The sequence below is a fragment of the Aythya ferina genome (assembly GCF_964211825.1).
Source record: "Aythya ferina genome assembly, chromosome: 1".
Classification (NCBI taxonomy): Eukaryota; Metazoa; Chordata; class Aves; order Anseriformes; family Anatidae; genus Aythya; species Aythya ferina.
The window spans coordinates 174,635,263-174,647,335 of NC_140296.1; the positions used below are offsets into that span (position 1 = coordinate 174,635,263).

Genomic DNA, 12,073 nt, shown 5'->3' on the forward strand with positions numbered 1-12,073 from the left:
TTTATTTTACAAGTTTTGTAGCAGCATAGTTCAAAAGAGGACATTAATGCACCAGTAATTTTGCCTCTATATTGCTACAGCTATGCTTCATCTGGGAATTTACACACTCTCCCTGATTTGCCAGGAAAGCTGTCATTTACAATTTTTTTACACAAGCACTAAAACAAAAGAGCCCCAAAGTATCTCCGGTATAACCTGACATTTCTATCAATCTGAACATGTGTTACCAAAGATGCACCATTTTTATTTTAAATTTTAACGTCACATTTACTGATACGCCTTGGATGTTTCACATGCCTACACAACATCTGGATTTATGTTTGATTTGCCTCAGTAGATCTGTGTGAAACCGCTGGAGCATATACTCTGGTTTGTTCTCTTTCTCCCGGATTCTCTTGTAAATTTTCCATCCTCATGGAAATCCTCCATTTTCCCTTCCTTTCTTTTTTACTTCCAATACTTCTCCATGTTCATTTCTCTGCTTCTGTGTTGTCCTGAGCCTCCACTCTATATCCTATCTATGTTTATCATACCTGCTAAATTTCTGTAGTGTGAGATAAAATTCTAGAAAGGAATTATAGCCATTTTGAGAAGCCTTCAAATAACTGAATACCTGCTTTTTTATGTGAAATGAATCCCCTAACTATCTATGGTAGAGTGTTCATTTCCATCTCCTTCCTCTTACCCAAATTCCACCATCCTCAAAACAGACAGAGACTCCTGTGGCAGCTTAGGCGGAGGTGAACTCCATCTTCAGACTTTACTGGTTTCTCCAGAAACTCCTAGTGAGTGCAATAAGGTGCAAGGAGGAGGTCCTGGGGGAAGTGGCCATCTCTGGGTGTGTCAGAATGAATCCCTAATCTCAGTGGCAAGATTAGAAAATGTTGGTCTTTCTGAAAAAGTCTGCTAACTACAGACAATTACTGGCAGAGGAAAAGAGTGGTCACTGCTCTTTTGAGGGTAACAGTGGAAATTTAGGGCAACAGTGGAAATTTAGAAACAATATATTTTAGCTACTGTTTAATAATAAATAATTAAACAATTCAACGTGGTAAAATCCAATGGATTACTGGATCACAATAATCAGGTTGCTCACAATGCAGCCTCCTGTACAAGATCTTGGTGAATTAGCAATATAGGAACTTTGAAATGTCTGAATTTCATTCTTAATAGCATATTCATGAGGAAAAAATCTAAATATTTTAAAGAAATCCTTATCAAAATTAATTTGAACTGCAAATGAAAAATGGATTAATTTGCAAATTCTTGGAAAATGCATCCCCATCTCAAAAAGTAAGTGCTGCAATTTTGAGCATACATCATATTTTTAAATACATCAAGAAGAAACTGAATTGCTGCTTTACATGCAAAATTTCTCAAAGCCAAACTCAACTATGATGGCATGACCATAAGAATTGTAACAGATGGAAACAACAATCAGTCATAACTTAGCTAAACTCCAACATTTTGTTTTTTTAAAATTAATGCATTTTGTTGTAGATTCTCCAAAAGTACTTTTATGTGGTATAATTTTAGGAAAGATGTGCATCTTCATATGTAATAGTTTTTTTTTTTTTTTTTTTTTTTTTTTTTTTTTTTTAACGGATCTTCTAGCAACTCTAAATATTTCTTTTATTGAGGCCTAATACTTTATACAGTAGCTATATTTCCAAAACATCTGAAAAATAACTAAAAGCCTAATTCACAGGAGCTAAAGTCTGAAGCTTGTAATTCATTTGGGATCATTGATGTACTTCACCTGTGGTCACTTTGGCATGACACACATGGATACACACAGCATTCCCACATCTGGATGTAACACTTGCAGTGAAGGCGTTTTACCTTTGGTAACTGCTGGCCCAGTACTTACGTTGGTCACCACGGCCAGGATGGCTATGCCTTGCATGATGGGCTGCCACGCGCCGATGTCTTGTGCCTTCTGTGGCACCATGCGTCTGAACTGGGTCGTCAGCTTCCATGCATCCAGCCGGATTTCCAACATGTTGTTAAAAAGAGCCAGAAGGGGAGCCAAGGGGAATGATGCCACAAACAGGGTGACAAAGCCAAACTGTATGACTGCCAAAGGGAGAGGTCACAAACACAGATGCTTTCATTTACAGGAGATAAACATATACGAGTATATACAGTTCATTTACTCAAACTGTGAGAAAGAGTAGTAGAGTTCCTAACAAATCTTATGTTCAGCCAATGTGTGCATGAGAATATATGAGCACAATAGTACTGGAAAACCTGCTAGGTAGAGGGGACAGGAAAATGTTAAATCTCACAACACATCAGGAGGAACTGTTAGGGGAATTTAAACAGCCATTACTTTCCCATGTCTTCACCGTGTAGACTTGGAAATCTAATGATCAGGTGTCTCAGTGCAATGTTGCACAGCCTGTGCTAACAAATGATGTTATGGGTGTCTGGGTGCTGTGACAAACGTGCTGCAATTCTGTTGCAGGACGGATGGTGGCAAACAAACCAGAGTACTGCCAGCAACCAAGAAACCAGCAACGTGTAAGTGACTGCAGACCCAGCAGGCCGATACAGGAATCTGCTGCTACGATGTTAGAAGGTGGCAGTGTTCTGGCTTCTGGAAATGTTTCTTGGACAATGGGGCAAAGAAGCAGCAGTGCACCTCCTCATGCAATCACTTGCTCTGTTTCTTAGCTATAAGTCAAATTGAGCCATAGCTGCTTAATAAAAACTTGCAAAGTTATAATGACAAATCAAAACTTGTCTTTGCTCTCTAAAAACTTCATACCTCCTCTGTCTTTAAATGTATTAAGCGTTGCTTGTATGAAAATTTTCTTCAGAGCATATTTGGGTCCAGAACAGATAAGAAATTGGAACTGAATACTTACCCATTTCAAGATACTCATAAAATAATCCAAGTTTTCCAATGGGCTGCAGGTGGTAGTCGTGTTCCCAGCGTGGAACAATCTTTTCTGATCTAGCATCTGCACAGTATCTTCCAATTAAATTCTTAACCCAACTGCCAGTCAGAGGGAAAAAGACAACTAAAATTGGTAAAATAGCCTACAAAGTTCAGTAAATGAAAAAAAAAAAAATAAAAAAAGAGAGAGAGAGAGAAAAAAAGGCTTTTGTGCTGTTATAGCTTTGAACAGTGATTTTCATTTATTCTTGCATTACTGAAAACTTCCTTCAAACATGAGTATAATTTTCTGTTGTCTTATCCTGGATGTAGTTATATGTAACCACAATGTATGAGGGTGACAAATTAGAATTGTAGTGGTTTATACTTATGTTGTACAAGTGAATGACCACGTAAAATTCAGGGTAGCAGAAAGTGAAGTTAAATGTAGACCTCTGGTTAGACTTCCCCTACCTCACTGTCTGCTCATCCCATACATCAACAGTTTGTCTGTGTGGATTTTATGGGTGACAGTGTTAAAGGCTACACACAATGACTTTCTTGTGCCTGGATTATCTGCTGTTACTTTTCCTGGGACTGAAATTTGTGTCTAAAAGGCTTACATGCAAATTTAAGAAAGCTGGTGAACTGCATGTAAGCATTTTCAATAATCAATAGACTACATTCAAAAAAATATAAGCATATATGGAGCATTTGGGTATGGAGAAACTGTAACTCAGCAAAGCACCCTAGTCTCAACCCTACACAGTATTTATGATATGCAAAAGTCCCTTTGCTGTGCAGCAAAAGGGCTTGGAAGAACTGCAACCAGAGGGTATACGATGTTGTGGTCTGGTGTTTATGGCATTCAGGAGGGCATAAACAAACTGGGAGTTCCCTACTCCAAGTGATATAAATAGTCACTGATCAGCATAAAATAAACAAGTGCTGGGACCTGGATAGTATTTTCATCTAGAGAAGATCTTTGTATCTTTGCTTCTTGTTTACATTAAACATGACCTTCCAAAGATCTGCGACTCTAGGAGAGAATATATATGGACTATGAAATTCAAACCTAACTACAAAACTAAATGAGTTAAATTAGTTAAGTATGCATAATTTTTAAATGTATAACAAGTCATTCCATTCAATATTAAGCAACTGTACTTAGTTCAATATTTTCATCACTTCTGTTGCCTCAGTTTTGAGTATCCAGCCTGAAACACATTAAGTCTGATCTGCAGAGGAGGGAAGCACTTCTGATTAGAACTAAAATCAGTCAAAATGACAGAGACAGGAGCTCAAAACTACCAGAGCGAAAATATCCAAACTGTCTAAAAAGGCCCCAAAAGACTAGTCTTGTTCTTTCAGAATACAATATGCTCCCTTCAAATTTAGTGGCCAAATGCCTGAACACATCAAGTAAAAGCAGCATCTTTCAAATATTAAAGAGCAGTTTCCTTAATAGTTTGAACTTACGGAAGAAGCACTTCTTGAATGTTGTTCCAGATTGCTTTACCTCCTACTATGATGGCAAGCTGAGTTGTGAGTTCAAGGAGACATCCACCTGGATCACACTAAAGTTTTGGAGAGACATGAAAAAAAAATGCAGTTGGGAAACTTTTCAGGCATGAATGAAGCATTTAAAATGATGAATTCCTGTTTTATTGTAATAACATTTCTTTAAGCTATACAGAAAGACTATTTAGGCAAACCTTTCCAGTAATTAAGATAAAAGCCAATTCCAAATATGTACACATGTGATGGGTTGACAGGACACTACTGAAAGCAGGAAATACCATATGAAGCCATTCAGCTTTGTACTGCACTGTCATCAGGTGAGAATCAGAACAGGAGTGCATCTATTGTTGTTTCTGCATGTACTCCTGTTCCCCTATGTGCTGACTTACAGATAGTTTGACCAGAGGAAAATGAACTTCTCTGGGTAAAAATAATATGTTTCTAAGCCCAGCAGGTCTTGTATCATTATTATTTATACTAAGGAGGCAAGTGACTTGGGAAGCAGTCACTTTTTGAACCCTCATGTTAAATACATACATGTGCTACCACATTATACAATTCAAAGTGTAGAAGAATACGAGGACTAAAAACTCGTGTTTTTAAAAGCAAGCACAATGATATATTCTTACCTCTTCATTGCGATACTTTCCTAGCCAATAGACAGGATTTCCAGGGTGACCTACAAATTTACCCTTAAAGAAGGCTATGTAGAAGCATGAAGAATAGTAGTTGACAAACTGGAACAAGAACATCTTTGTGGTCAGACTGTTTTCATAATCGGTCTGTGTCCTTGGAAGCTCTGTAATTATAAATAAATAAATAAATAAATAAATAATAATAATGAAAAGTTACCTACAAGCTGCTTTGGAGCCTCAGCTGGAAATGTATGTGCGTACCCTGTATTCCTTAATAAAACTGAGAGCATTACGAATTAGATTGTATATAATCCCTATGTATACTGTACCTATTATGTTAATTCTAAAACTATATGGGTTGTAAAAAGGAAAGAATTTGTTCCTGGATGATAAAGAAAAAGAGAAAGTAAAAATTCTAATAACTCAGGAAAAGACTCTTCCAAATCCAGCACACTTGGGAAAGATGCAAATGTAACACTTTGAACCGATGAAACAGTATTAAATGAAACTATATTAAAACACCACACTACTTCACACATCTGAAGTAAATAGCTACTTTAATGCTGATGGCCTGGATATAAAGAATAATAATATTTGTTACTGTTTATCTATTTAATAACAAGGGAATAGTATCTAGCTTTGGAACAGTGACCCTATTTCATTTATTTACAAGAAAATAGCTATTCTCCTCATAAACAAAAGCTAATGTAATCGAATGTGTTATGCGTTACTGATCTGTTTTCATAAAGCTCGGTTATTATAGTAATTTTCTTTGCTTTGTCTGTTTTACAAGCATCTTTCATCTTTCATGCTGGCTATACAAGGAGTTTTCAGGCAAAGAGCAGAATATCATATTCCTTTGATACTGAGAAAATCTGTATTTGAAAAATTCTATATGGCATTGTGTGATTTGGTGGGAAAATTCTGAAATACGTGGTAGAGGTATTCATTCACTGGTGTTCTTCCTTTACATATAAATGTTTTTTTTTTGCCTGTTATTTTAGCCAAAGTTTCAATCCAAGTCATAGAAGAGACATACCGAAGTCAGTAATCAGGATTGCTACTTTTTCATAGATGATGTTGAGAACCATAATGACTACGAAGCTGATGAGTGAAGCAGTTACTGAGGTGGCTGTCTGTGGAGTCAGGTACTTGTGGATTGCTTGTGTGCCATTAATGTGCCTTGACAAAGTGGCAGAAAACACCAGGAAAAGAGAGAGCCTGTAGACAATGATTCCAATAACCGAAGCAATAATCAGAAGAATCTGCCAAGAGAATGTAAGAAATATGTTAATGTTGAACCACTGGCTTTGGGGAAAAGTTAGTTTGAAACACATTTTACAATAGGCAAAAGAAAGTGATTGTGTGCCTTTTATTCCATCACACAAGATGAGTGCAAAAGGAGTCTCAAATAAAATAGAAGGCAATAAATCTACAATCCATAAAAGAAGCATTTTTCATGTAGCACAGTCAATCTGCAGGAACAAAAAGAGATGGTCTGTTTTATGACTAATAACAAGCTTTGTTGCCATGCGAGATAAGATAATGAGATGCGTAATCAAATCTAATGCCTCAAGGCATGCAATAGCTCCAGGAGTTAGGAAGAAATCTCCCTCTCTTGACACCGGGCAATTGTCAGGATGGTAAATGTGTTAGCAGGTCTGTCCTGACCATGGAGGGAGCTGTAGCTGCACTTACACCTGAAAATATTTTAGACTACAAACCTATCAAAGAAACAGACACATTTTAAGCCAAGTGATGTGATCTGCAAGAGTTGTAATCTTGTTCCAGGCACCCCACATTACTTGCTATCTCTTCCCTTCCTACTTCTCTTTCTTGCTAGTTCTCTAGCTATTATTCAAATTAAGATCCTAGGAGCTGGGAGTCTTTTACTTACTATCTTTGCTGCAAAATGCCATCAATTTGCCTACTTCCACACTCCCAGCACATAATAAGAGAGTACAGTAACACAATGACAAAACTAGATCAAATCTCTTCCTTTCAGCCTGAAGTCCTGAAGTTTATTTAAACCCAACAGCAAGCCAGTCTTCTCTTTGTGTTTCAGCTGTGTTAAAAGAGGCTCCCCCAGGCTGCCAGCCACCACTGTCTTGGTGCTGCCATGTCTCGTGTTATCTAGGACGAGTTCTTTCCCAGCTGCTGCTTGTGCTACAGGCGAGGAGAACATGCAGCTTGCTAAAACACTGAGCTTTTCAAGGCAACAACCTCTCTGGACATGCTCACCATGTTATCTATTTTTTCATGGGTGATTGGATTTCTTTCAAGTTTTAGTTTTAATTAAAGCAGCAGCTCTGGAAGATTAAAGATTTTCCAGCTTTGCTCTTCTAAGTGAAACAAAAAACCTGAAAGGTTCAGTGCTGTGAGGCACAATACCAAACCAAATGGCTGGAGCAAGTAGGACAGACACTGGTAGGGAGGACAGCATATAAAAAAAACCCTTGCCACTACTCCCCACACAAAAGTGAAGACATTTATCTTAAAGTAATGAGGGAAAAAACAATGAACAGCGTTCACAAGCTACAGCCGTGGGATATTTTGATACATATTTTCTGTTGACTGTATGCTAATGGTAACTACAACCACCTTGTCCATGTGGGTCCACAATTTATGGTCTTGTTTTATGCAACAGATGGAAATCCAACTGATCCTATTCTTTTGATACCTATTTTTCAGGCTAAGAGGATTTTTTTTTTAAAGACATTTAGACATTTACTGAAGAAGTGAATTCATGAGGTAAAAGAATAAAAGGAGAACTTTACCCAGAAGAAGACTGCGCTTGCACAGAAAGTCATACGTATGCACTTCCCACAGGCAGTGTATGGCACATGTTCTTCTTGCTGTAAAAGATTCAGAAACAGATCAAGGATGCACCCGATCTTTTCTTTGTATCTTCTTCTTTACTCTAATTAGCCCTTTGTGATACTGAGGGTAGAAAAAAAGAAAAGAAATCCCAGGCTTTTTTTTTCCTTTCCTGCTTTGTTATCCTGGGAACTCACATTTATTCATGATTTCAAAAGTCTTACCTGATTACAGGTATCTCTTTTTACTGTCCATTCTAAGACAAAAATGACTTCTATAGAGGCTGTGTGTGCTCAGCTCGTACTGACTTCAGCTATGCCTGGCTGCATAGTCCTTTTGAATGGACCCATCCTTCTTGGCTAGCCATGGTATCCACACCAGTGGCTTTCAAACTTCATGGGCTGAAATTAGCATGCACTAAAATTTTGGTTCTTGATCTTTATATTTCTCAAAGGAAAATGTCTGCTTCAATGTGGTGGTGTGAAAAATCACTGAGTCTCTATAGGATCTCTGAAGAGCAAAACCATTATCTTTTAGCATATTCATCACTTTTTGTTCAGTTCAGTTCATGTCTGAAAGGAACTTTCTAGCTAAGACTTTATATATTAAAAGTGGCATAGGTTTATAAGCTTTTAAATAGAATCATATTTTTTTTTTGTAGTACAAGATATAAAAAGAAGAACTATATTGGATAGTTTCAACCATGCCAGTTAATTTTGAAACTTTTCAAGTGCCCTCTAATAAACATTAGTGTAATGTGGATGGAATGTGAAAGCAATGAAAATGATCTGATAAATACCAGAGTAATATATTGACAGGGAACAATAAAAAGTGAAGCTGAGCTGGAGTGAGCTACAGAAGCTGAAGCTACTCAAAATGTATAATAAATAGAAATCTAAACTAAGATCCTCATAGATATGAATCCTACTGCATGGAATTGAGGATTACCCTTGTCCTCATGAGTTTGCTGTTATTAATTGTAATTGCATCCACCTGCACTTGGCAACAATACCTATTTATATATGCTTCAAACAGAAATATATTTGGTTAAAAAAAAGAAAGTCTTGTCTTTATACATAATGTAACACCCTTTGCTCCATTTCACCCTTTTTTCCTGATATATTCTTAGTTAAAGATAGCAAGTGCTCTGTGATCTTGGCCTCTTGCAGCAGCACAGAATCTTTGATTTGGGCATTTAATAAGGTAGAGTTAGTCTCCTAAGCTAGGTACAATGCCTACTTCTGTTCATTAATGACACAGGAGCCTCACTAGCTTCTCCAACAAGCACCTACAAGGTGCCTAGAGCCAGGCACTAATAATTCCTTTCCACACATCTGGAATTTATAAGCTCACTATTCTCAGGCCAGCTTATCAGCTCTCCATAAATCATCTTATACAGCTCCAGTCCAGATTCATCATTTTCATAGCACACTCTCAAAACATGCCTATTGCAGTAGCTGTGACTGGTTACCAAAATATTCCTTACCTGTGTGATTTCATTCATTACCACATGAGTGCATTGAGCTTCATATTCGGGGCGAACTTGTTCTTCTTGCTCTAAATACTCAACCGTGTCCCATTCATACTCCAGTTCAGCTTGCCTTCGTTTCCAAAACTCCAAAAACAAAGTAACTGTCCAGAAGACAAACAAAGAGAGCAATATCATGTTGGTGATCGCTGGACACTGAACCTCTGGGCTATAACATGTGGCTCAGATTGCCATAAATTTTCCGCAGACATGGAGCAAAACCCTCATTGACTAGTGTGATGGTGCCAAGTACCTGTGGGGAAGAAAATAACTGGACCTGCCTCCTTATGGAATTACTGCTTTGGATATTTAGGTACTCTAATAGGAGAAACCTGGAATAAGTGCTATTGCAAGCACATGCTAAAGAACTCACATACATTTATTTGCTTTCTGCCTAAAGCCAGAAAAAAAACACTTTGGATTTCATATTACTGAAGGTTTTTGAAAAAGTTGATCATGGGATACATAAGAAAGCAAGCTGTTTGGATAGGTGAAGAGAAAATGCTGGAGAGTGCTGGATTTCTCAAAAAGAAAACCTCAGTATGCCAGAAACTGCCACAGGTAAAAGCTTGTGTTTGTTCAATCTGCAATTCTTGTGTGCACAAATGATCCGCTCACAGACCATATCAACCAACGATGCTAGTTCAGGCAAAACTGCTTAAACACAACTTTCTTCCTCTGCTAACATGAATCTGAGGCATCTCTTTTCACTTGGCATGGAGCTTTGAAGCTGGGTTAGGGCAGGTGCTTCCCTGGACTGTGCTCCTGGGGCTGGAAGCACTAAGGGGATCAGGTACACAGATGCCTAAGTGGTATTCAGAAGAAATCAGTCCAGCCAAACTCATTATCTCAGCCTGAGATGTGATGCAGACAGGTCTGGCAGCAGTGGCAATGACAGACCCAGCTGAGAAAGCTGGAGGCTCAGGACATGGGTGTCAGGGCAATGCTCCCCAGAGCAAGGGGATGCTTTACTACTGACAACAGCACATCCTCAGATTTAATGGCTCTGCAGCACTGCCTCCAGGAGGAGTGAGCAACCCTTCACCACTTCTCTCATTCCTCCCATTATCTGGAAGTAATTAACCCCTAATTTTTTTATTGTTGTTTCTTTTTCTAGGTTTGGCACCTCATCCTGAATGATGAAACATCGATGGCATGCAGTTACAAGTCTGAATATTAAAGGTCAATTCGAAAATCAGGTGTGGTCAATAAATCCCAGACTGAAGCATTTAAAAATCAGTAAACTCTATGGGCTGAGTTGCAAGATGACCTTGCCATCTGCATACAGGCCAAACCTCAGGAAATCCTCCCACCCTGATTACTCAGGAGCCTCTTTCACAAGGATTTCTTTGCTACCTCATGCTTACAAACACAAAGACTGCTCCAAGCAGTCAGCCAGAGGGTCACATCTGCCTCTGCCTGCAGAGCAAGCAGATCTTCTTATAGGAACTTCTGAGTGCTGGCTGGGGCCCCAGCCCACTCACAGGAAACTTCGTGCTGCCCTGATTTGCTCCAGCTGCAAATCCAGCTGCTGCTGGGGAGGGCAGGGGTGCAGGGACCCCACCTGTGGTAATGGCAAAAGGAGGGCTCATAACACAGGGGCAGCTCCCACAGCCCCAGTACAAAAACACCTTCTATTAGCCAAAGTACCCCAGCAGCCAAGTTGCATCTTTCTGAACAGGAAAGGAGCTGCCGCTGTATTTGATGCTTTTTCTTTTATTTTGAACCAGTATTTTGGAGAACGTCTGTTTGTGCAGCTGATCTCACTCAGGAAGGGTCTCCGGTGATGGCAACAAGTGAAGTGGAAGCTGCTCCTTGTTCAGGAGCTTTGCCAATCTGCTTGTGCTGTCATGGGAGAGGTGGCAGAAGTACTCATCCAGAGCTTTAATGTACAGGGAGTTAATTCCTGATGCCAAATTCCCTGATGTTTTATGGTGCTTTAAGATCTTTGAAGGGATTATTAAAAACAAAAATCAACTTCAAAAGTGTATTGGTGTTAATGATGCAATAATATATCTCAAAATCTAATAGTCTTTTAATTATTTTGGACCAAGAGGTCTACAAATGTTTTAGAGCAATGGAAATTATAGCTGGAATTGCACCAGGACCCTGGGTCATTTGGATTCAGTACAATTTTGACCAAATTACTGTAATACAATTCACCTCTTTATACAGTGGACTTAGGATGAGAATACTAATAGACCTTGCAACCATCACTATAGCCAAGCAGCTTAGCTTTGCAATTATTACTCTTGTAGCCATTCTTCCAAACAGGAAACACAATTTTTAATTAAAAAACAAATTACAAATAAATTAACTACTCAGATGACAGAAAATTACAATAGACAGAAGATTACATTCTAGGTTTTTATTTTATTTTAAATTTAGGTGAAAGTTGATTTTCACATGTATTTTGAAAGAAATCTTGAAATGATACCTTTTATTTTAAAATTATTTAAAGATATAGCTATTTTAAAGAATGTTAAGTCATCGCAGAAAAATAAAGATGTAATGTGTTTCACAAAGAAAACACACACCTAACATACACAGACCTAACATTAACTTACTTTGGCAATTTCTGGATCAGACAGTGCAATACAAGGCAGTTAACAAAGTTGCTGATATGAACAAACAAAACCCAGTATGTGAAAATAAACCTTGCCTAATCCCCTGAATGCAGTACCAAGTGGT

At 38.2% G+C, this 12,073-nt stretch overlaps 1 protein-coding gene and 1 long non-coding RNA gene across 2 annotated transcripts in view; one reads left to right on the forward strand and one right to left on the reverse strand.

The window, feature by feature from the left end:
- The window catches only part of LOC311431127, a 106,863-nt gene that overhangs the window by 60,147 nt on the left and 34,643 nt on the right, over window positions 1–12,073 (forward strand). The window lies entirely within an intron of this gene.
- Window positions 1–12,073, reverse strand: part of ANO6 (anoctamin 6) — a 73,023-nt gene that overhangs the window by 8,081 nt on the left and 52,869 nt on the right. The window contains exons 11-17 of the mRNA XM_084508350.1: window positions 9,341–9,486; window positions 7,815–7,892; window positions 6,077–6,302; window positions 5,032–5,201; window positions 4,361–4,458; window positions 2,871–3,001; window positions 1,871–2,076 (exon numbers count right to left, since the gene is read on the reverse strand). Coding sequence (XP_084364476.1) covers window positions 1,871–2,076; window positions 2,871–3,001; window positions 4,361–4,458; window positions 5,032–5,201; window positions 6,077–6,302; window positions 7,815–7,892; window positions 9,341–9,486 — 1,055 coding nt within the window. The remainder of the gene's footprint in view (window positions 1–1,870; window positions 2,077–2,870; window positions 3,002–4,360; window positions 4,459–5,031; window positions 5,202–6,076; window positions 6,303–7,814; window positions 7,893–9,340; window positions 9,487–12,073) is intronic.